Raw genomic sequence first — 22548 nt, 5'->3', positions numbered from 1 at the left:
TCCTTACTAGCCATAAGTGTTACAAGAAACTTATGGACCTGTGAAATAAACCAGACAGGAACAGGGATACGGCCAGATGATATCACTTAGACATTTTTTTTAATGTTTCTTCAAAGCATTAACTTTATTCTTCTAATTTATTTCTTAATTGGAGGAAAATTGCCTTACAAAGTTGCGTTGGTTTCTGCTATACAATAGCACAAATCAGCCGTAATTATACATATATCACCTCCCTCTTTATACATGGGGGTCTTAAAAAGAAAAAAAGTTGAACTCATAGAAGCACAGAATAGCGTGGTGGGTGCCAGGGTTGGAATGTGGAGGAAGCAGGAAGGTGTGCAAGACCCAAAGGGAAGTCCGTGGGTGAGCAGTGAGCAGGGACTCTGGGGTTCTGTTGACCGTTCACCGCTCTCCCACCCCAAACAGCCCACGCTGCTTCCCCGCTAATGAGGATTCATTCTTCCTTCCCGCCCAGCCCTCTGCTTCTCTGGCCACATGTCCAGCCCACCCGGCGCTGTCTCAGGTGGAGGCCCACTTTACAGGGGCTCACAGTTCCACTGGTTCCACCCATGGGGAATGGCGATGTGATGCAGGTTGTGACTGACTTTCTGCACGATTTTGTTGGCTTTGTCCGTGTGGTTATACACGGGGATGCCGAGCTGGTCCAGAGCCCGGGTGTGGACAGCCAGCATGTGGGAGATGAGCCCGTGGCCACGGTACTCGGGCAGCGTGGCCCCCATCCGGATCTCTCCCGTCTGGTCCATCAGGGACCAGGAGGCAGGGGTCCCCTCAGGCCCCAGAAGGCAGAAGGTGGGGAAGGCCCGGATACAGCGCTCGATGAACCTCTGGCTCCTCTCGTTGCCACCAAAATGCCAGAATTTATTCACCAAAGCGGCATGGGTAGGATCCATTGATGAGAGCTTAAATATCTCCTGGTTACTATTGACAAGAAGGAAAAAAAAAACAAAAAAACACCCGTAAGTCACACATACTGAGAAGTATTATACATATTGTTTGCCCCCAAATTGTCTTCAGATGATGCATTTGAGAGTGCAGGGAAAGGCACAGATTCTGCAACAAGGCTACCCAGATTCATAATTCAAAAGCTGTGTGATTTCAAACAGGAAACATGCTGTCTCTCTGCCTCCTTCCTTTATAAAGTGAACCTATCAATTGTACCTTCCTCAAAAACTGATAGAAGAGCAATTACACCATAAGGACCCAGGACTTGTGCCTACCCACAGTCAGTTCAGTTCAGTCATTCAGTCATGTCCGATTCTTTGTGACCCCATGAATCGCAGCACACCAGGCCTCCCTGTCCATCACCAACTCTCGGAGTTCACTCAAATTCACGTTCATCGAGTAGGTGATGCCATCCAAACATCTCATCCTCTGTCGTCCCCTTCTCCTCCTGCCCCCAATCCCTCCCAGCATTAGGGTCTTTTCCAATGGGTCAACTCTTCGCATGAGGTGGCCAAAGTACTGGAGTTTCAGCTTTAGCATCAGTCCTTCCAATGAACACCCAGGACTGATCTCCTTTAGGATGGACTGGTTGGATCTCCTTGCAGTCCAAGGGACTCTCAAGAGTCTTCTCCAACACCACACTTCAAAAGCATCAACTCCTCAGCGCTCCGCTTTTTTCACAGTGCAACTCTTACATCCATACACGACCACTGGAAAAACCATAGCCTTGACTAGACGGACCTTTGCTGGCAAAGTAATATCTCTGCTTTTGAATATACTATCTAGGTTGGTCATAACTTTCCCTCCAAGGAGTAAGTGTCTTTTAATTTCATGGCTGCAGTCACCATCTGCAGTTATTTTGGAGCCCAGAAAAATAAAGTCTGACACTGTTTCCACTGTTTCCCCATCTATTTCCCATGAAGTGATGGGACCAGATGCCATGATCTTCGTTTCCTGAATGTTGAGCTTTAAGCCAACTGTTTCACTTTCCTCTTTCACTTTCATCAAGAGGCTTTTGAGTTCCTCTTCACTTTCTGCCATAAGGGTGGTGTCATCTGCATATCTGAGGTTATTGATATTTCTCCCAGCAATCTTGATTCCAGCTTGTGCTTCTTCCAACCCAGTGTTTCTCATTATGTACTCTGCATATAAGTTAAATAAGCAGATTGACAATATACAGCCTTGACATACTCCTTTTCCTACTTGGAACCAGTCTGTTTTCCATGTCCAGTTCTAACTGTTGCTTCCTGACCTGCATATAGGTTTCTCAAGAGGCAGGTCAGGTGGTCTGGTATTCCCATCTCTTTCAGAAGTTTCCACAGTTTATTGCGATCCACACAGTCAAAGGCTTTGGCATAGTCAATAAAGCAGAAATAGATGTTTTTCTGGAACTCTCTTGCTTTTACTATGATCCAGCGGATGTTGACAATTTGATCTCTAGTTCCTCTGCCTTTTATAAAACCAGCTTGAACATTTGGAAGTTCACGGTTCATGTACTGCTGAAGCCTGCCTTGAAGAATTTTGAGCATTACTTTACTAACGTGTGAGATGAGTGCAACTGTGTGGTAATTTGAGCATTCTTTGGCATTGCCTTTCTTTTGGATTGGAATGAAAATTGACCTTTTCCAGTCCTGTGGCCACTGCTGAGTTTTCCAAATTTGCTGGCATATTGAGTGCAGCACTTTCACAGCATCCTCTTTCAGGATTTGAAATAGCTCAATGGAATTCCATCACCTCTACGACCTTTGTTCGTAGTGATGCTTTCTAAGGCCCACTTGACTTCACATTCCAGGATGTCTGGCTCTAGGTGAGTGATTACACCATTGTGATTATCTTGGTCGTGAAGATCTTTTTGTGTTTTTGTGTATTCTTGCCACCTCTTCTTAATATCTTCTGCTTCTGTTAGGTCCATACCATTTCTGTCCTTTATTGAGCCCATCTTTGCATGAAATGTTCCCTTGGTATCTCTAATTTTCTTGAAGAAATCTCTAGTCTTTCCCATTCTGTTGTTTTCCTCTATTTCTTTGCATTGTTCACTAAGGCAGGCTTTCTTATCTCTTCTTGCTATTCTTTGGAACTCTGCATTCAGATGCTTATATCTTTCCTTTTCTCCTTTCTCTTTCACTTCTCTTCTTTTCACAGCTATCTGTAAGTCCTCCCCAGACAGCCATTTTGCTTTTTTGCATTTCTTTTCCTTAGGGATGGGCTTGATCCCTGTCTCCTGTACAATGTCACGAACCTCCATCCATTGTTCATCAGGCACTCTACCTATCAGATCTAGTCCCTTAAATCTATTTCTCACTTCCACTGTATACTCATAAGGGATTTGATTTAGGTCATACCTGAATGGTCTTGTGGTTTTCCCCACTTTCTTCAATTTCAGTCTGAATTTGGCAATAATGAGTTCATGGTCTGAGCCACAGTCAGCTCCTGGTCTTGTTTTTGCTGACTGTATAGAGCTTCTCCATCTTTGGCTGCAAAGAATACAATCAGTCTGATTTCGGTGTTGACCATCTGGTGATGTCCATGTATAGAGTCTTCTCTTGTGTTGTTGGAAGAGAGTGTTATGACCAGTGCATTCTCTTGGCAAAACTCTATTAGCCTTTGCCCTGCTTCATTCCATCCTCCAAGGCCAAATTTGCCTGTTACACCAGTCAGAAGTATCTAAAAGTTAAGTACGATTGCTGTCGGCAAAGCAGCGACTCAGCATTTAATGAGGGAATTGATAAGAGTGCATTTTACCCATAAGAAAACTAGGGTAACAGAAAATAGATGAGTGCCCCAAAGCACATGCTAGCAACTGTGGGTAAAGCCAGAGCTTAGGAATCATGGAATCGTAGAATGTTGTTGTCAGAGGGTCCTTGGCCACTATGGGAACTGAAGTCCAGAGAAGGGGTGTGATGTAGAGTGCAGGCAGCCCCAGAAGCACAGAACACTGAGCCTGAAGTCGTCTTCAGGCTGTAAAGGGCTTTGGAAAGGGTCTCGAGATGGGGAACTAGGAGATCTGTACTCAAGCCCATCACACCCTTAACTATCCACGTGACCTGAACAAGCTATTTCATCATCCAAGCCTGTTTCTGTCAGCAAAATAGGGATAATGTCTCCAATCTTGTCTACCTCTGAGGTGGACAACAGAATCAAATGAGACTATAGATGTGGAGGCGTTTTCAGGTGTTCGTGGGATGTTGCTCAGTCGCTAAGTCATGTCCACCGCCTTAGTGCCTCCATGGACTGTAGCACGCCAGGCTCCTCCGTCCTCCACCGTCTCCTGGAGTTTGCTAAAATTCAAGTCCATTAAATCAGCGATGCTGTCTAACCATCTCATCCTCTGCCGCCCCTACACCCCTTCATGAATCACAGCCTTGTCATGGCAAAGGGGCTTATGTAACTCAATGAACCTGTGAGCCATGCTGTGCAGAACCAGCCAAAATGGATGGGTCATAGTAAAGAGTTCTGATATAACATGATCCACTAGAGAAGGAAATGGCAACCCACTCTAGTATTCTTGCCTGGAGAACTCCATGGTCAGTGATGTATGATACTGTGAGTAAAACGTTTCCAGTCATTTTAACACACAGAGGACCAGAGGACTAGGCATCTCTGAAGAAATGGCATTTGAGAGTATGAATGACAATAAAGAGACAAGTATATGAAGATCAGAGGGAAGGACATTGTGGGAAGACAAAGTGCAAATGCAACAGCCCAAAGCCATGTGTGGGTACATGAGATCCAGTTGTATAAAGAGGCTCAGAGCCGCTGGTGGGAGTGAGCAAGAGCGACAGGATAAAGTCCGAGGGGGGATGAGTTCCAGGTCTTATAGGACCTTGGAAGGTCATAGAGGAGTTTGACTTTGATTTTATTTTCTTAGGCATTAAATCACTACAGATGGTAACTGCAGCCACACACACACACACACACAAAACCATTTTCTCATTGGAGGAAAAGCTATGACAAACCTAGACAGCATATTAAAAAACAGAGATACCACTTTCCTCACAAAGGTCCGTCTAGTCAAGGCTATGGTTTTTCCAGTAGTCGTATATGGATGTGAGAGTTGGACTATAAAGAAAGCTGAGAGCTGAAGAATTGATGCTTTTGAACTGTGGTGTTGGAGAACACTCTTGAGAGTCCCTTGGACTGCAAGGAGATCCAATCAGTCCATCGTAAAGGAAAGCAGTCCTGAATATTCATTGGAGGGACTGATGCTGAAACTCCAATACTTTGGCCACTTAATGTGAGGAGCTGACTCATTGGAAAAGACTCTGATGCTGGGAAAGATTGAGGGCAGGGGGACAAGGGGACGATAGAGGATGAAATGGTTAGATAGCGTCACCGACTCAATGGACATAAGTTCAGCAAACTCCTGGAGATTGTGAAGGACAGGGAAGCTTGGTGTGCTGTATGTAGTCTGTGGAGCTGCAAAAAGTCAGACATGATTTAGCGACTGAACAACAACAGCAAGCTGAGAAACCTCAGTGGCTCTTCGGCAGGTGAATGGATGTAACCCACATCACACTCTAAAAGCATCACTCTGGAAATGAATTGCGGGGAGCCAAGAGTGAATATGGGGAGAGAAGTTGGGAGGCTACTGCAATGGTGAAAGAGCATCTTTTTTCAAACTCACATGGCTTTGGGTGCGCCATATCCAACAGGTAAGTTCTTTGTCTCTGGCAGGGAAGGAAGAAGTTTCCTCGCTGTCTCCGGCATCACATAGAGAATGCACTGTGTGTGCTGACCTTAACAAGTTTAGTGGCTGCAAGATTCTGTATCACCTCATTCAGACTGGACTGTGAACCTAGAGAAGGGTAAAGTTAGGGGAGAAGTAACTGCCCTTGTAGATGCTTCTGGAAGGTTCCCAGCAAACTCATCCAGGATTGAAAGTCAGCAACTTTGCTTCTGGTGTTGCAAGCGACCATGTGACCATGGCCTCATCACTGCCTCAACCTATTTGCTCTTACCCAATACAGAGATAACACTAGAAATACTGTGGAATCGAGGACACGTGGCATTCAAAAAATCGTAGCAAAACTTGGGCTTCCTTGGTTGTCCAGTGGTTAAGAATGCGCCTGCCAATGCAGAGGTCATGGGTTCGGTCCCTGATCCGGGCAGATGCCTTGGAGGGCCTAAGCCTGTGTGGTGCAGCTTCTGAAGCCCGCTTTCTTAGAACTTGTGGTCCACAACAAGAGGACCCACGGCAACGAGAAGCCCACACACCACAACGAAGAGCAGCCCCTACTTGCTGCAACTAGAGAAAGCCTGCGGGCAGCAACAAAGACCCAGCACAGCCCAAGTAAATTAAAAAAAAAAAAAATAGTAGCCAACCTTCGACATGCCCTGGTATTGGTCTAATACCGCATTTAATCCTTACATTAACCATATGTATTGCATGCATGCTCAGTCATGTGCAACTCCTTGCAACCACACGGACCACAGCCTGCCAGGCTCCTCTGTTCATGGGATTCTCCAGGCAAGATTACTGGAGTGGGTTGCCTCCTCCAGGGGGATCTTCCCAACCCAGGGATCGAACCCACATCTCCTGCATCGGCAGGCGGTTTCTCTACCACTGTGCCCCTTGGGAAGCCCAGACGCAAGTTTCAGGCACTTCTATTATCTTCATTGTTTATATGTGAGGGGACTGAAAAATAGATATGTTACATTACTTGCTCAAGATCACGAAGCAAATAGTAGGCGGAACAGGGATGTCACCCAAGGGAGTCTGATTCCAACAGTGACAGCTTTTCCTGTGACTGGGGATGTGTCTATGGCACAAGGACTTATCATTCCAATTGTGGCTCAGTGGCAAAGAGCCCACCTGCCAGTGCAGGAGACACAAGAGCCGCAGGTTCGATCCCTGGGTCAGGAGGATCCCCTGGAGAAGGAAATGCAACCCGCTCCAGTATCCTTGCCTGGAAAATCTCATGGACAGAGGAGCCTGGTGGGCTGCAGTCCTTGAGGTTGCAGAGTTGGACACAGTTTAGCAACTAAACAACAAACAGCAAGAAGGCCAGAGGGAGCTCTGCTCTCACACCCAGTCACCCTAAGGGACCTTCAATATGTATGCAAAACATATCAGGAATCCTCATCTAAAAAGAACTTACATTTCGACCCAGAGGGAGGGTATGGGGAGCGAGGAGGGAGGAGGGCTCAGGATGGGGAACACAGGTATACCTGTGGCGGATTCATTTCGATATTTGGCAAAACAAATACAATATTGTAAATTTTAAAAATAAAATAAAATTTAAAAAAAGAACTTACATTTCTCACATGTTCTTAAAAGAACCCTTTAGTTTGCAATGTTTGAATTCAACTCCACTGAAGAGATGGTGTTGGCTGACACAGGGTGTCACCATCAAGCTGAGTGTCTGGGGTCTAGTAGGAAATACTGATTGTAGGGGATGAACTCAGGATAAAGTGACACTCCAGGTATAGATATGAGCAGTCCCCTCAGTGGGCAGATCCCAGATCTCTTACGTACTTTGGATCTGCAAATCTTGTTTCCAGTTGATGACATCTGATGTGGCAAGGGACTCTTGACAGTTGTTGAGATCCTTGGAATAGATTTGGTAGGTGTTGGTATAATGATCAAAGTCATCTGCCATCTCCTGTGTGGTTGGGTAATATAAATAAATCAAACTGATCATATGCAGTGATTGGAATACTTGTTTGGTATTTCAGTATACAGTGCTATTTGACAAACTAAATATCGCTGTTCTTCTTGATGTGCTATCATCATTTCTGAACCATTTTCACCATACGACTAAGTCATGGATTTAATGAATGGTTCCACTTACAAGTAAGAAAAGCTTGATGAAGGTATTTTTCTGCTGCATGACAATTTCAAATCAACCAAACACTTACCAGTTTAGAGTGCATTCTTCAGTGATTTTACAATCCTCAGGAGAAAGAACGAAATCTTGTTAAAGACAAGCTTCAGTTGCAAGAGTAAATGTTACTCTGTTTCAAAGAGTCTTAGAACAAATGGATTATGAGGACAATATTGAAATGGACACAGGTAACCTTGCATTAGAATTCTCACATGTGATAAAGCTGTGCAGAATGAAGACCCAGGATGCCTTAAAAATGTAAACTGCAAAGCACTGTTTAAAAAATAATTCATATTTCCAAAAAAGCTAAAACAAAATTTGCTCAAAAACATTGTCTCAACATTAACAAATAAAAGATGAAGAGATTATTTTGAAGCTGAAGGAAGAAATCAAAGAACAACTACCCAACAAGGGCAGAATAGCTGGAAATTGTTGCCCAGAAATGCCCTTCCCATTAATACCATGAACAATCTGGTTTTTAAAGATTGTATTAAAAAGTGAATATTATCCCCTTTTTAGATTTCAATAATTAAAGCATCTTTACTTTTGTATTCTGTTTAATTTGGTACTTAAAAAAAAATCACTATACATTTAAATTTTACTTCCAAATAACTCATCAAATGATATTATACAGTTACATATTTTTGATGTGGGAACTTTTATACTTCATTTTCAATATGCTTAGAAGGAAAGTTACGACCAACCGCGATAGCATATTCAAAAGCAGAGACATTATATTGCCAACAAAGGTCCGTCTAGTCAAGGCTATGGTTTTTCCTGTGGTCATGTATGGATGTGAGAGTTGGACTGTGAAGAAGGCTGAGCACCGAAGAATTGATGCTTTTGAACTGTGGTGTTGGAGAAGACTCTTGAGAGTCCCTTGGACTGCAAGGAGATCCAACCAGTCCATTCTGAAGGAGATCAGCCCTGGGATTTCTTTGGAAGGAATGATGCTAAAGCTGAAACTCCAGTACTTTGGCCACTTCATGCGAAGAGTTGACTCACTGAAAAAGACTCTGATGCTGGGAGGGATTGGGGGCAAGAGGAGAAGGGGACGACAGAGGATGAGATGGCTGGATGGCATCACTGACTCGATGGATGTCAATCTCAGTGAACTCCGGGAGTTGGTGATGGACAGGGAGGCCTGGCGTGCTGCAATTCACGGGGTCCCAAAGAGTCGGACACGACTGAGCGACTCATCTGATCTGATCTGATAACGTATTTATATTTGAAACAGATTAACAACTTAGTCTGAGTGATTTTTAAAAGTCTAGTACTGAAAATATATTCCCAAATACAAGCATCACAATCTGTTCCTTTTATTTCCCTAATGTTATCATTGGAGTAGGAAATGGCAACCCACTCCAGCGTTCTTTCCTGGAGAATCCCATGGTCAGAGGAGCCCAGTGAGCTGCTGTCCATGGGGTCGCAGAGAGTCAGACATGACCAAAGTGGCTTCGCACACAATGTTGTCATGTTTACCTTCACACATGTTGGGGTGTTCCTTTCTCTGCTTAGAACGCAACCTCTGTTCTTGTCAACCTGTTAAAAACCTATTACTCTTCAAAATTCCCTTTTGGCAAAACGTCTTCCGTGAAAGCTCTCTGGTCCTTGCCCCGCATCCTGACCTCTGTAGCCTAACCGTCTCTTGGCCAGCGCTCCTCCTGTTTCTCCGATATTTACTGTGCCTTGTCACACCTCGCTGCATTTGCTTTGCTTGTCTGCTTCTCTCCAGACTCTGAGGCTCTTGAGCACAGGGGCCTGTTCGCTGTCACTGCATTTCGCTTCTGTATCTACAGGGTCTCCCACATTGCCAGGCACCTGGTGGGCGCATAGCGAATGCAAACACAGATGCACATTCATTCTGCCCCTGGCCCCTTACCTGCTCCTGAGGGCGGATGACCACGGTCTTAAAATCAGGCCACTTGTCCACCAGGGCCTTTAGATTGAATGGGTTTCCCTGGTTCATGTGGAAGACGGTCCCGTAAACCTGCCGTATCCCGAGAAAGTGAGAGGGTCAGCTTATCAGGAAGCGATGGTGAAGCGCCCTGTTTGATCAGGACAAGGCTTATTTCTGTGAAATTAGGTTAAGTACCTAATATGCCTTTATTTTGGCCTTCAGGTTCTACTTTACTACTCCAAATGGAAATAGACTTTGGGGTCAAACTGTGAGAACATTATACTGTGTGCGTGTGTGTTAGTCGCTCAGTCGTGTCTAGCTGTTTTTGACCCCATGGACTGTAGCCCGCCAGGCTCCTCTGTCCATGGGATTCTCCAGGCAAGAATACTGGAGTGGGTTGCCATTTCCTTCTCCAGGGGATCTTCCCAACCCAGGAATAGAACCCAGACCTCTGCCTTGAAGGCAGATTCTTTACTGTCTGAGCCACCAGGGAAGATCAAAATTTTTATTAGTATATTTTAAAATCAAGGTAAATAAAATGAATAAATTAAAATCATCTACTAACACGTTGTAGAATTTAGTGTTATATCTTTCCATTTTATTCCATTTATTTACACACACACATAGTTTTCAGGGTTCCCTGATGGCTCAGTCAGGGAAACTAAAGAAACTGCCTGCAACGCAAGAGACCCGGGTTCAATCCCTGGGTCAGGAAAATCCCCTGGAGAAGGGAATGGCAACCCACTCCAGTATTCTTGCCTGGAAAATTCCATGGACAGAGAAGCCTGGTGGGCTACAGTCCATGAGGTCACAAAGAGTTGGACACGACTGAGTGACTAACACACACACACATACAGTTCTTAAACATGAAATTAATTACCTAATACATATTAACTTAACATCTGTCCCCCTCACATACACATACACACTATACTATGAGCTTGTTTCCACATCAATAAACAGAAATCTATACAATCATTTTTAATGGCTGCATAACATCCATTACATGGAAGGACTACTTCAACTTTACTGTCTGACTGCTGGTCATTTCAGCTTTTTCTTATTTTTAACAGTTTATTTTTCAATGAACATTGCTTTTGCATAAACCTTTGCAAATATGTCTGATATTACAAATTCTAGAAGGGGAATTTCTGGGTCAAACACCAACTGTTGTTTAAATATTCTATATTTCTTGCACACATCTCCGAATCACTTTCCATAAAGGTTAAATGAATTCCCCTCTATGTAAAAAGTAGAGACAAAGCATGCTGTTAACAACACAAGCTTTGGTGGCCAAGGTCCAAAGACAACACTTATTGGGCAATTTTTTTAATCTTTGCAACCACCTGTTCAAACATTGGTTCCCTCAAAACATTGAAGAGACTGAGAAAGAGATTGTCCAAACTGGAATGAGCCACGTGGTTGTGGGGAGAGGAAAAACAGCAATCCATACAAGGGTGGACCTTAGGACCTAGATGCATTGAAACAAGATGCCTTAGCAGAAGGCATGGAAGAATGCCAAAGACCAGGGCCAAGGAAATGGTGACTATTTCAGTGACAAAGGACCACCTCTCACCCCGTGCTTCCCTACTCTTGCCATGAAATGTTAATGTCAGACTAAGGCAAAAGAGGAAGAGGCAAACTTTGACTTTGTTTTCCAAACTTTGACTTTACTGAGTTTTTATAAATTAAATTTCTGCCATTAGCAGATGCTCAATATAGAAATTAAATGCAGTTTTAAGGAAAATAAAATACATGCTTTTGCACATGGCGTTTGGAACCAGTGGCATTTATATACACATTTCTGTGCCCGTGATACTGTCATTTAACCGGAACATGGTGACTCAGGCGGCCACTGCAAAGGGAAGGGACTGAGGCTCACAGGTGAGCTACACCCACTTAGTTCCCTCTGCTTGGGAGATAGGTGGGCAGTCCTTCAGGCTGCAATGCTCAGATTTTTCTCTCACCTGAGACTTATTAGCAACTAGTCAATGAGTTTTAGGTCATACATTTGTAACAAGGATAAATTTTACAGATAACCTAGATTTCTGCTTATGGGGAAAAAGCTATGTCATCAAACAATCAGGTGAGTAGAGAGGAAAAGAACCTCATTAAAACTGAGGATCTCATATTGAGAGTCACTTTGCCTTACAGTAGAGTTGGGCTAAGACTAGTCGTGCCAAGAATTTTCTCCAAAAACTTTGAGATCCACTTAACACAAAAAGTAAAGAACAATTCAAACCCCAGACATAGAGCATAAAAGAAAACAATTAACTTGAAAAATTTTCCAAGTAGACTTGGAAAAATTTTCCAGTAAAGACAAAAATTATTCAGGCACCTAACTGATTTAGTTCCTTCTCCTCCTCCTCCTGAAAAAATACTTTTGAGGTTATACTGAATACATGGTGTAGTTCCTGATATTTGGCAAGTGTTATGGCACCCTACTCCAGTACTCTTGCCTGGAAAATCCCATGGACGGAGGAGCCTGGTCGGCTGCAGTCCATGGGGTCACTAAAAGTCGGACACAACTGAGTGACTTCACTTTTCACTTTCATGCATTGGAGAAGGAAATGGCAACCCACTCCAGTGTTCTTGCCTGGAGAATCCAAGAGATTGGGGAGCCTGGTGGGCTGCCGTCTATGGGGTCGCACAGAGTCGGACACGACTGAAGCGACTTGCAACAGCAGCAGCAGCAGCAAGAAATATTGGCTATTAATTTTATCATATCTTAGTTAACCCTCCAAACATCTCTGCAAGGTAATGATAACCCTGCTTAGGGCTTCCCTGGTGTTTCAACTGATGAAATATCTGCCTGCAAAGTGGGAGACCTGCATTTGATCCCTGGGTTGGGAAGATTCCTTGGAGAAGGGAATGGCAACCCATTCCAGTATTCTTGCCTGCAGAATCCCATGGACTGCAGGGGCTGGCAGGCTACAGTCCATGGTCTCAAAGAGTCAGATACAGCTGAGCGACTCACACACACACAACCCTGTTCAAGGTTGAGGAGTGTCTACCAAGAGTATTTACTTTCTGGTTTTACTCATTTTACATGCAAGAGCACTGAGATTTTTGCAGTGTTACCCAGAAAACAATGAATTTGTGGGATCAAAGCCGTCTGACTCCTGACCTTGTTCCTCTCAAGAGCTCCCTGCCCTACCCCTGAGTGTAGCGTGCCTCTGGCTACACTAAGCGCCCGTGGCACAGCCTACACATGACCCCTAAACAAGGTGACAGGGCACCAAGGAGAAGACGCGTTCGTCGCTTTGCCACCCCGTGGACTATAGAGTTCATGGGATTCTCCAGGCCAGAATACTGGAGTGAGTAGCCGTTCCCTTCTCCAGGGGATTGTCCCAACCCAGGCATGGAACCCAGGTCTCCTGCACTGCAGGTGGATTCTTTACCAGCTGGGCCACAAGGGAAGCTCCCCCCAAACCCCCGGCCAAAAAAGGATATAATATGATGCTATTCCTTTCAGGTTTCCCATCAGCATGATCAGTATAATTAACTCTACTAAATTCTACATCATATTCATGCTGCCCTGAGAAGTCTGGAGCTGTGATTCATCACTGAAAGGAAAAGCGTTTATTTTCCAGACAAGCCCTGTATGTTAACAGAGTTTATACTTAAGGGTTTTTGTTGTTGTTGTCTATTGTTTTTGTCTATCTTATAAATTGTATTGATTTTTAATTCCAATTGTCCATTGCGAGTACACAGAAAACCAATTTTTGTATTTTGTGTATTCACCCTAAGGCCTTTGCTAAACCTAGTTGTACATCTAGGAGCTTTGGGATTTTGGTAGATTCCTTAAGATTTTTCTCATTAGACAATTATACCATCTGTGAATAAACACTGTTTTATTTTTTTCCAATATGTATTTCTCTTATTTCTTTTTCTTGTCTTATTGTGCTGATTAGGATATCTAGTACCATTCCCACCGGGAGTGCTGGGAATGAATATCTTTCCCTTGCTACTGACCTTAGCAAGAATACTAAATCTTTCACTATTTAGATTAATCTTAGGCATAGATTTTTCCAGTACACGTTTTATCAGGTTGAAGAAATTCCTTCCTATTTCGAGTTTGCTGAGAGTTTTATTTTTATCAGAAATATTACATTCTGTCAAACATTTTTCTGCATCTACTGAGAGAAGATCTATGGCTTTTCTCCAGTCTGTTGACAACAGTGAATTGAACTGATTGATTTCTGAATGTTGAATCTGCCTTGCCTTTCCAAGATGAACTTCCCTTGGTTATGATGTATTATCCTCTTGATATGTTGATGGATTTGACTTGATATTATTTTGTTAATGGATATCTCTGTTCACAGAGAGTATTGTTCTGTAGTTCTCGTTTTGGTGTCAGGGTAATTCTGGACTCATAAAATGATTTGGGAAGTGTTTTCTCCTCTGCTCTATTCTGCAAGGGTTTTTGTGGAAGTGATATTTTTTCCTTACGTGTGTGGTAGAAATTGCCACTGACAATATCTGAGCATGGAATTTTCTTTGTTGGAAGGTTTTAAACTACAAAGTCAATTTCTCCAATGGATAGAGGGCAATTCAGGTTGCATATTTCTTCTTCAGTGACCTTTGGTAATTCATGCTTTTCACAGAATATACAAAGTGAAATGTATGGACTTAGTATTGAAAATCGTTCTCACTGGAAGTGCCAAGTCTTAACTACTGGGCTGCCAGAGAAGTCCCTAGACTGTTATTCTTTTTTAGTATAAGCACTTAATGCTATCTGTTTCTCGGTTATCAACTGCTTTAGTTGCATCCCAAAGCTTTTCATACCTTGTATTTTTATTTTCACTCAAATAAAATGTTTTCCAATTTTCCTTGTAATTTTAAACATGACTTATTTAGAAGTTGTTGTATACTTTTAGAAATTCAGGTATTTTCCATATATCTTTCAGGGCTTTTTTTTTTTAGTTTAATTCTATATTGCTCAAGAACGTACTTGCTATACTTCAATTCTTCTAAAATTTTAAAAAATATGGTCTATTTTGCTAAACATTCCATGTGCACTTGAAAATAGCATGTACCCTGCCATGGTTGTGGGAAGTATTCTATAAATGTCAGTTTCTTCAAGTTGGCTCGTAGTATTTCATATACAATAAGTTCACATATGTATTTATAGGTTTTCTGCTTATTCTACAAATCACTGAGCGAGAAGTGCTGAGCTCTTCACGCCTGTGTCCTTCCAGATTTCTTCTCTCAGTTTTCTCAGTTTGTGTCTCATGTCCTTTGAGCCTCTGTTGCCAGGCGTATGCATTTCAGGTTTTCTTACATCTTCTCGGTGAATTGATTCCTTTATCATAATAGTGGCAGTCTTTATCTCTAGTAATAGCCTATTCCCTTTGTAATATATATTACTGCAAGAAAAACACTTCCACTTCTCTACAGTACAAGATCATTCGTTAAACACAATTTCTGTCTCATTCAAAGTTAAACATAATCCTTGGGGTTTGATGAAAAAACAGAATTTGACCAATTATTAATTACAAAGAAGAACCATAATGGATAACTTTTCACCAGGCACTTGATTCTTTGCTAAGAATAAACATCGACTTTGCCAATTCCGGGAAAAAAAAAACAAACTTCCAGAGTTACATAACATGAGCTGAAGGGCACGAGGGAAAGCTTTGGCGTCATCACACAACAAAGATCACAATGGGTTCAAATCATAGCCCTGCCACTCACCACCGGCATGATCTTGGTCAAGTCATATGACTGAGCCTGCCTTTCTCCTTTGGTTCTACAGACATGACATAGCTGCCTTGCAGATAGGTGAGGTAAACCAAACGAGCAGCCAGGTGGGTGAGCTTGGCACAGAGTAGTGCTCAGGGATTCCTTGTTCTGTTTCCCACCTTCCCTCAAGCTGTCCCTAGCCCTTTCCCCCTTAAGAATGCTCCACTCTCACCTTTAAGGACTCGGGGAGACTCTTCCTCAAGGATTTCTCTAACATCTGCAGCAGTTGTGGGCCTTGTAAATGGAACATCTTGGCAGGTCCCTTAACCTAAGAGAGGATCGACAGACAAGGAATGAGAAGTGCTGGAAGACACACAAAGATGCCCAAGTCCCTGTTTCCTGGGAAACAGCAATGGTTAAAAAGCAAAACAGAACAACAAACCCGCCACTCCCTTCGCGTTTCTGAGTGTCTTCCTGCAAGGAACTGCCCTTCTCCCATTGGGCTTAAGACTCACCGTGACCCTCACGTTGTCTGTGACAAGGCCAGGTACTAATCCTTCAAACTCCCCATCTTCAACAGCTCATAGAAGTCAACATAAAAAAAACTTCAAACAAACAAAAAGCCAAACAATCCCATAAAAGGGCATAAGAACTGGATTCTTTCTGTTTACTCTCCCTTCCTACATGGTTAGGTGGACGGTTTATCCCGGCTTAACAATCGCAACAAAGTGTTCTAACAGCTTAACAAAGATTAAAGCTTGACAAAACGTTAATCCGTCTTCTCTCCTGCACCCAGTCCTCTGGCTGTGATCCACCCTCAGCCCAAGCCAACACTGGCATTCAGAATGATCCTCCATGAAACTTTGCTGACTCCTTTCCATGAAACAACCCCTTTCTGCCTGACCTTTCAGATGTTTGTAGATCTTACTGTCTCAGAGTTCTTCTGTTGAAATAATACCTGCCGGGAGCCGGCATATTGCATATTGAGTGCATATTGCGTATTGCGTGCAGCACTTTCCACAGCATCATCTTTCAGGATCTGGAATAGCTCAACTAGAATTCTATCACTGCCGGGAGCCAGAGCGAGGCACTCCGCCCGTGGCAATGGTCATGAGGAAGGAGGCTCGGCATACACAAAGGCAGGATCGAGCCTCAGGAGTCCCCCTGGAAATTCTTGAGCATCTACCCCCAAAACCAGAGTCTGCCTACTTTCTGCTTTGTGCTCTCACCTACACCTCTGACTTTACAGGGGGCTGTCCCCTACTACCTCTCTCTGAAAAAACAGTTAGCTTACAGCTCCAGTTAATAATTCCTGGGTGTGACAGTGTTTCAACCTACAAACTCCTTTGGATATCCTCTAGCCTGCCTGAATAGGTTTTTCTGGCCACATGTGATTGTTCAGAGCCTCCCAACTGTGAGAGGCAGGAGATGTTCTAAACTGTCTAAACACAGATCCTATGAGTAGTTAAAAGATTGATTAGAAATTGTATTGGTGAAGGGTTTTTCACTTATTGGGCCAATGTTTGCTACTAAGTCTCCATACTCCTTACCCACTGTGTCCTTGGCAGTGTATTGATTGATATAATGTGTGTATAGAAATGTAAGTAGTAGCCTCAATGTTTGTAACCTTGGACCCTTGAGTTAATTCTTTTCTTGATTGAGCCCACCTCACCTTTGCCCTATAGGAATGCAGCTTTGTCCAATGCTTTTTTGGAGGCTGGTGCCTGACTTTGGAATAATCACCTTTAGCGAAAAATAAGTTTCTTAAAATGTTAACAGGCCTCCTGGCCAGAAGATGATGTAAATCACCTGAAATTTTGAATATGATAAGTTTGAAAGCCTGGCTTTGATTAGGACCAGGAACTGCTGTCCTTGCATGACTCCACCCCTTCGCCCATTATCCTCTATGCATAACTTAAGGTATAAAAACTACTTTGGAAAATAAAGTGCGGGCCTTGTTCACCGAAACTTGGTCTCCCCATGTCGCTCTCTCTCTCACTCTGGCTGAGTCTCCATCTGGAGCGCGGAACCCACCATGCTTGCTAATTATGCCTGGGCATATTATGTCTAAGATCCGACCTGGGAGGCCTCAGTGTCTCCTCTCCTTCGGGAGAACGGAAGGATACCTGCGGCCTATGTAAGTGGTGCAAACTTCTTGTCTTGAAGTTTTATTGGTCTGCGGGGTAAACCAAGCTACTGAGCCTCTTTTCTCCACTGAATTCTCCTACTGAGCTCTCCTCATTCTATTACTCTTTATATCTTTGGTAAATATTTAAATAAATAGGTCGCCTACGCCGTCTCTCCTTCGAATACCCTGGATCAGCTGGGGCTGGACCCCGGCAAATACCCTCTTCCTATTTCAGCACTCCTTTTCCCTCTTGAAATAATCCTTTCAAATAAAGTCTCTCCTTACCAAAGTCTGGCTTTGATATTTTATTTAATGGTATTTTGGTATAGTTTCATTATAATTTAAATAGACTTTTGTGACTAGCCTGGAAACCTAAGTATTGCTTTATTCATCTATGCAGTCATTCACTTATTAATCACTCAATAAGTGTTAATATTTATTGAGAACTTAATGTATTCAACAAATGAGGTATCACCTCAGCCAGGCTGAACTACATTTCCCAGAATTCCCTTCCCTTTATGTTTCCACTTAGGGTGGACCACAGAGATTCTCTGGTAGCTCAGCTGATAAAGAATCCGTCTGCAATGCAGGAGACCCCAGTTTGATTCCTGGGTTGGGAAGATTCCCTGGAGAAGGGATAGACTACCCACTCTAGTATTCTTGGGCATCCCTGGTGGCTCAGTTGGTAACAAATCCACCTGCAATGCAAGAGACCTGGGTTCGATCCCTGGGTTGGGAAGATCCTCTGGAGGAAGGCATGGCAACCCACTCCGGTATTCTTGCCTGGGGAATCCCCATAGACAGAGGTGCCTGGCAGGCTACAGTCCATGGGGTCACAAAGACTTGGACACGACTGAGCGACTAAGCACAGCACAGCACGGAGAGATTCCTATGGAAAACCTGGTTGCTGTTGTTCAGTTGCTCAGTTGTGTCCGACTCTTTGTGACCCAATGGACTGCAGCACGCCGGGTTTCCCTGTCCCTCACTATCTCCTGGAGTTTGCTCAAACTCAAGTCCATTGAGTCGGTGATGCCATCCAACCGTCTCATCCTCTGTTGCCTCCTTCTCCTCCTGCCCTCAATATTTCCCAGTGGAAAACCTGGAGAGCAAAATTAAAGCAGCGGCCATTTTGCAGCTAACCTCAGGGATTCCCAGGTGATAAAGAATCCACCTGCTAATGCAGGAGACTCCGGAGATGTTGGTTCAATCCCTGGGTCAGGAAGATCCCTTGGAGGAGGAAATAGCAACCACTCCAGTATTTCTGCAGGAAAATCCCATGGACAGAGGAGCCTGGCAGGTTGCACAAAGTTGGACGTGGCACAGTAACTCAAAATATAAGGTAGTAGCTGGGCTGGAAGTGCTTCTCTGTCCCCTGGGTCTACCTTCAGCCTATCACCTGGGACAGGGGAATATTAACCCCTTAATGGTTTGCAAATGTTTTCTCCTATTCCATAGATTGTTCATTTTGTTGATTCTTTTGCTGTGCAGAAATTTTTAGTTTGATATAGCCCCACGTGTTTATTCTCTGCTTTCAATACTTGAGCTTTTGTTGTCATAACCAAAACAATCATTGCCAAGACCACGGTCAACTTCCCCCCCCCTCCCCCACACCATGTTTTCTTCTAAGAGTTTTATGATTTCAGGTATTAATACATTTAAGCCTTTAATCCATTCTAGGTTAATTTTCTGAAGTGGTCTTTGTATCTTGATTGTAGCTGCTGTGGGCAGTCACTGAGGCTGGTAGGAATCACTTAAGTCCTGTAAATAGATGTCTTCTTTACTACAAGGTGAAGTGTGCTAGTCTCCTCTGTTGTCCTTCTTTTCCACACAAGACCACAGAATATTTCTTTAACTCAGTATCTGATTTAACAAGTCTGGACTGTCTTCATTTTATTTAGGCCCTAATTCCAGAAGACCTTCAAAATCCAGCTTTTGTTCCCATTTCAAAGTCTTACTCAAATTTCCCTTTTCTCTCTATTGACTCCCTTTAGTTCCTCAGTCCCAAAGGAACAGATCACTCTTTGTTCTGTACCCCCCAAAGATTATGTACACATTTCAATCAAAACTTGTTACAGCCCATTACAGTTTGCCCTCTAGGTTATCAGTCCTCTGGGCAGGATCTTAAATAATTTATTCTATTATTCTCAATGTTTATTACACTGTTGGGCACACAGTAAAAACTCAATGTTTATTGATTTAATGTATGACATGCTTGCATAAACACAATCATCTCTTTAATCACTCTGCTTACCAAGGGAAAAGACTCATTCTTTCATTCAACAGGTGTCAGTAGAAGAACCAACTACATTCTGGGCTTGGGCATTTCTACCAGATGTTTCTTTGAAAAAAAGGCTCAGACCAGAATAGAAGTACCTGTGCCATATCTTGGAAAATATCAAGACAGTAGAACTGTATCATTTCTAAACATTAATCAGACATCGCATCTGTGCTAAGCTGCTTCAGTTGTGTCCAACTCTTGCAACCCTTATGGACTGTAGCCCACCAGGCTCCTCTGTCCATGGGATTCTCTAAGCAAGAATACTGGAGTGGGTTGCCATGCCCTCCCCCAGGGGATCTTCCTGATTCAGGGATTGAACTCCTGTCTCATGTCTCCTGCATTAGCAAGCAGGCTCTTTATCATTCATGCCACCTGGGAAGCCCATTCACACATTAGCTAGGAGCATTTCACAAAAAGATTGCACGAGAATAAGAAAAGTTGAATTTGATGCCAGATTACTGGGGTAGAATACTAAAGTTCTGACAAGCACATTTGGGAAAACTTTTTGCACTCGCATATATGCACACACACACACAAAATGAACACAAATGTGATGTTCAATAAATGCAGTTGACTAAAACTGAGGAGATTTGTTTTAGCGGGGTGCCAGCCTTGATAACAGCCAAAGTCTTGGGAAGCACAGTTTGAAACCTTTGGCAAATCCATTCCAGTACTGGGAATTTATCCAAAGAAGACAGCTCAAATGAAGGAAAATACTCTGAAAAAGTTTGAAAGGAATACAATATTAACTCCCAGGCATGTACAGGACACAATCTCAGTGTCTTGCTACACATATAATTCATGTAAATATCATCTATCGTTCCTTTACTACTCTAAAACCCATTTTCACATGAAGGTTATATGTTGCCATGTGAGAAAGTCTTCAAGATGAACATGAAAAGAGGGACATGACACTGCAAAAATAACTAGAGGCCTTCTTGTGTGCATATTCGCATAAATCACAGACGATAAAAATTTAGAAGGAAACACCAAATTATATAGGAGCATTACAACTGAGATTTTAAAAATTACATTTCTTTTTTACGGTTTTAAATTAATATTAATCTCATCTGGATTGTAGTCTGTTGACTACAGTCTACCTCGTCTTTTGGAAACTTTAAGAAGGGCACTTAATTTCCCTGGCCATCATTTATCCAAGGGGAGGGGGGGAATCTGACTACCATATAACGTTTCTAGGGAATTGAATGAGATCGTGTTTGCATGGTATGTCTACAAACTGTTCCATAAATATCACCCAAACCCATATACTTCTTCCCAGAAGCTGTTACCTTTTCTGGCACGCCAGCTATTAACAAGAAGTTTCCAAATCACGCCACATTTACGTACCAATTCAGAACAAAAGCCTGTCCTTATCCAGGGAAAAATTTTTACAGAATCAGGACACTACCCCGTACATGGTACATTCCTGATACAGATTTCTCAAAGGGAACCACTTCCTTTTCGCCTGGCATAACTCTCAGCACTCATAAATTCTTATCGGCATCCAACAGCAACATTTTGGTTCATCCGCTTCAGTGAGGAGACATGGGCTGAGGCGTCTCAGAGCAGTGATCCTCCTTGGCTTTCACCTGTAACACTGTCTTCCCACTCAGTTTCTGCAGAGATACCCCCACACCCCCACACCCCCCACACCCCCCCACATCCCCAGAAATAAGAGGCAGAAGATCATTCCAGAAGATGACATGTATCTTCTGGCTACTGTGGTCTTGAAAAGTGTGCTTATTGGTCTGATCCCCAACCTGCTGAGCTGAGAGTCTTAACTGAACACACGCACCAAGCTGCGCTTCGGCGGCTGGGTGTGGGGAGTCCCTCCTCCCAGGTCCCGTGTTTGGCAGAGTGCCCCTCTGAGGCTTGTTTTTTTCCAGAGGTCTGAGCTGCTTTCTGATCCCACGGGTCCTTCCAATCCCCCCAGTCCTCAGCAACTCTGAACTGTGAGATCCTGGAGGCAGGGTCTCTACAGGCAACGCCTGCTGCGCTCTCTCCATTTTCACGAATACCTGCCGCAAAGCAAGAGAGGGCGACTGTTTGAACTTGATGTAGAGAATCAGAGCTCTTTTGTTAACCATAAGAAATTACGAACTTGGAAAGACTTAAAGGGCCTAGAAAGTACCCCACCCCCCACCCTCACCTTTAGGATAAGTTCGGTAAACCTCAAATGGAAGAAACAGAAGGAGAACCACTCCCCAGACATATCATAATTAAACGATTAAAAATCCCAGATAGACAGATAACCTTAAAGGAAGCCACAGGAAAAGCACGTGTGACATGTAAGGGAACAGAGGTGCAAACAGTGGCTGGCTTTCAGAAGGTGCACGAGGTCGGGAAGACAGTGGTGTCAGTGAGTCCAGTCTTACACTGCTTGCAGCTCGGTAGTCTAGTAAATCAAGAGACGACAGTCCTGGCAAGGAACGGTGACTATTCAAACGCCAGCAGGCCAAAACGACAGCTGGCTTGCGTCCCAGAGAACCGTCTTGGCTGAACTAGAACTCAGGCTTCTTTTCTACTTAAAGGGGAGGGATTAAAATCAAACATTTCCTAGTTTGGGTCAGCCTCTGGATGGGACCTGTTCATTTCTTCCTTCCTTCAGTGATTCGCAGGTGGGTCTGGTCATGACGTTTCCTGTGAGCTTAACAAAAGTATTTTAGCTTGAAGCTCCTTATCTGGGAGGCAGAGATAATAGGGAATTATGCAGATTATACATAATACCCATCTCTCATTCCCAGAGATACAATTTAAGCTTAAAGGTAGT

General features: G+C 43.4%; 1 protein-coding gene across 1 annotated transcript; it reads right to left on the bottom strand.

Annotated features, from left to right (window-relative positions):
• Positions 1-77: 77 nt before the first annotated feature.
• Positions 78-21141, bottom strand: LOC113905236 (glycine N-phenylacetyltransferase-like). The gene is given in 7 exon segments (XM_027562235.1): positions 78-939; positions 5588-5696; positions 5699-5758; positions 7439-7565; positions 9670-9777; positions 15605-15700; positions 21126-21141. Coding segments are annotated over 6 exon segments (885 nt in total). The 5' UTR covers positions 15683-15700; positions 21126-21141; the 3' UTR covers positions 78-536.
• Between the last annotated feature and the right edge of the window lie 1407 nt (positions 21142-22548).

The sequence above is a fragment of the Bos indicus x Bos taurus genome, chromosome 15, assembly GCF_003369695.1.
Source record: "Bos indicus x Bos taurus breed Angus x Brahman F1 hybrid chromosome 15, Bos_hybrid_MaternalHap_v2.0, whole genome shotgun sequence".
Lineage (NCBI taxonomy): Eukaryota > Metazoa > Chordata > Mammalia > Artiodactyla > Bovidae > Bos > Bos indicus x Bos taurus.
This window is presented reverse-complemented; position numbering and strand designations above follow the sequence as displayed.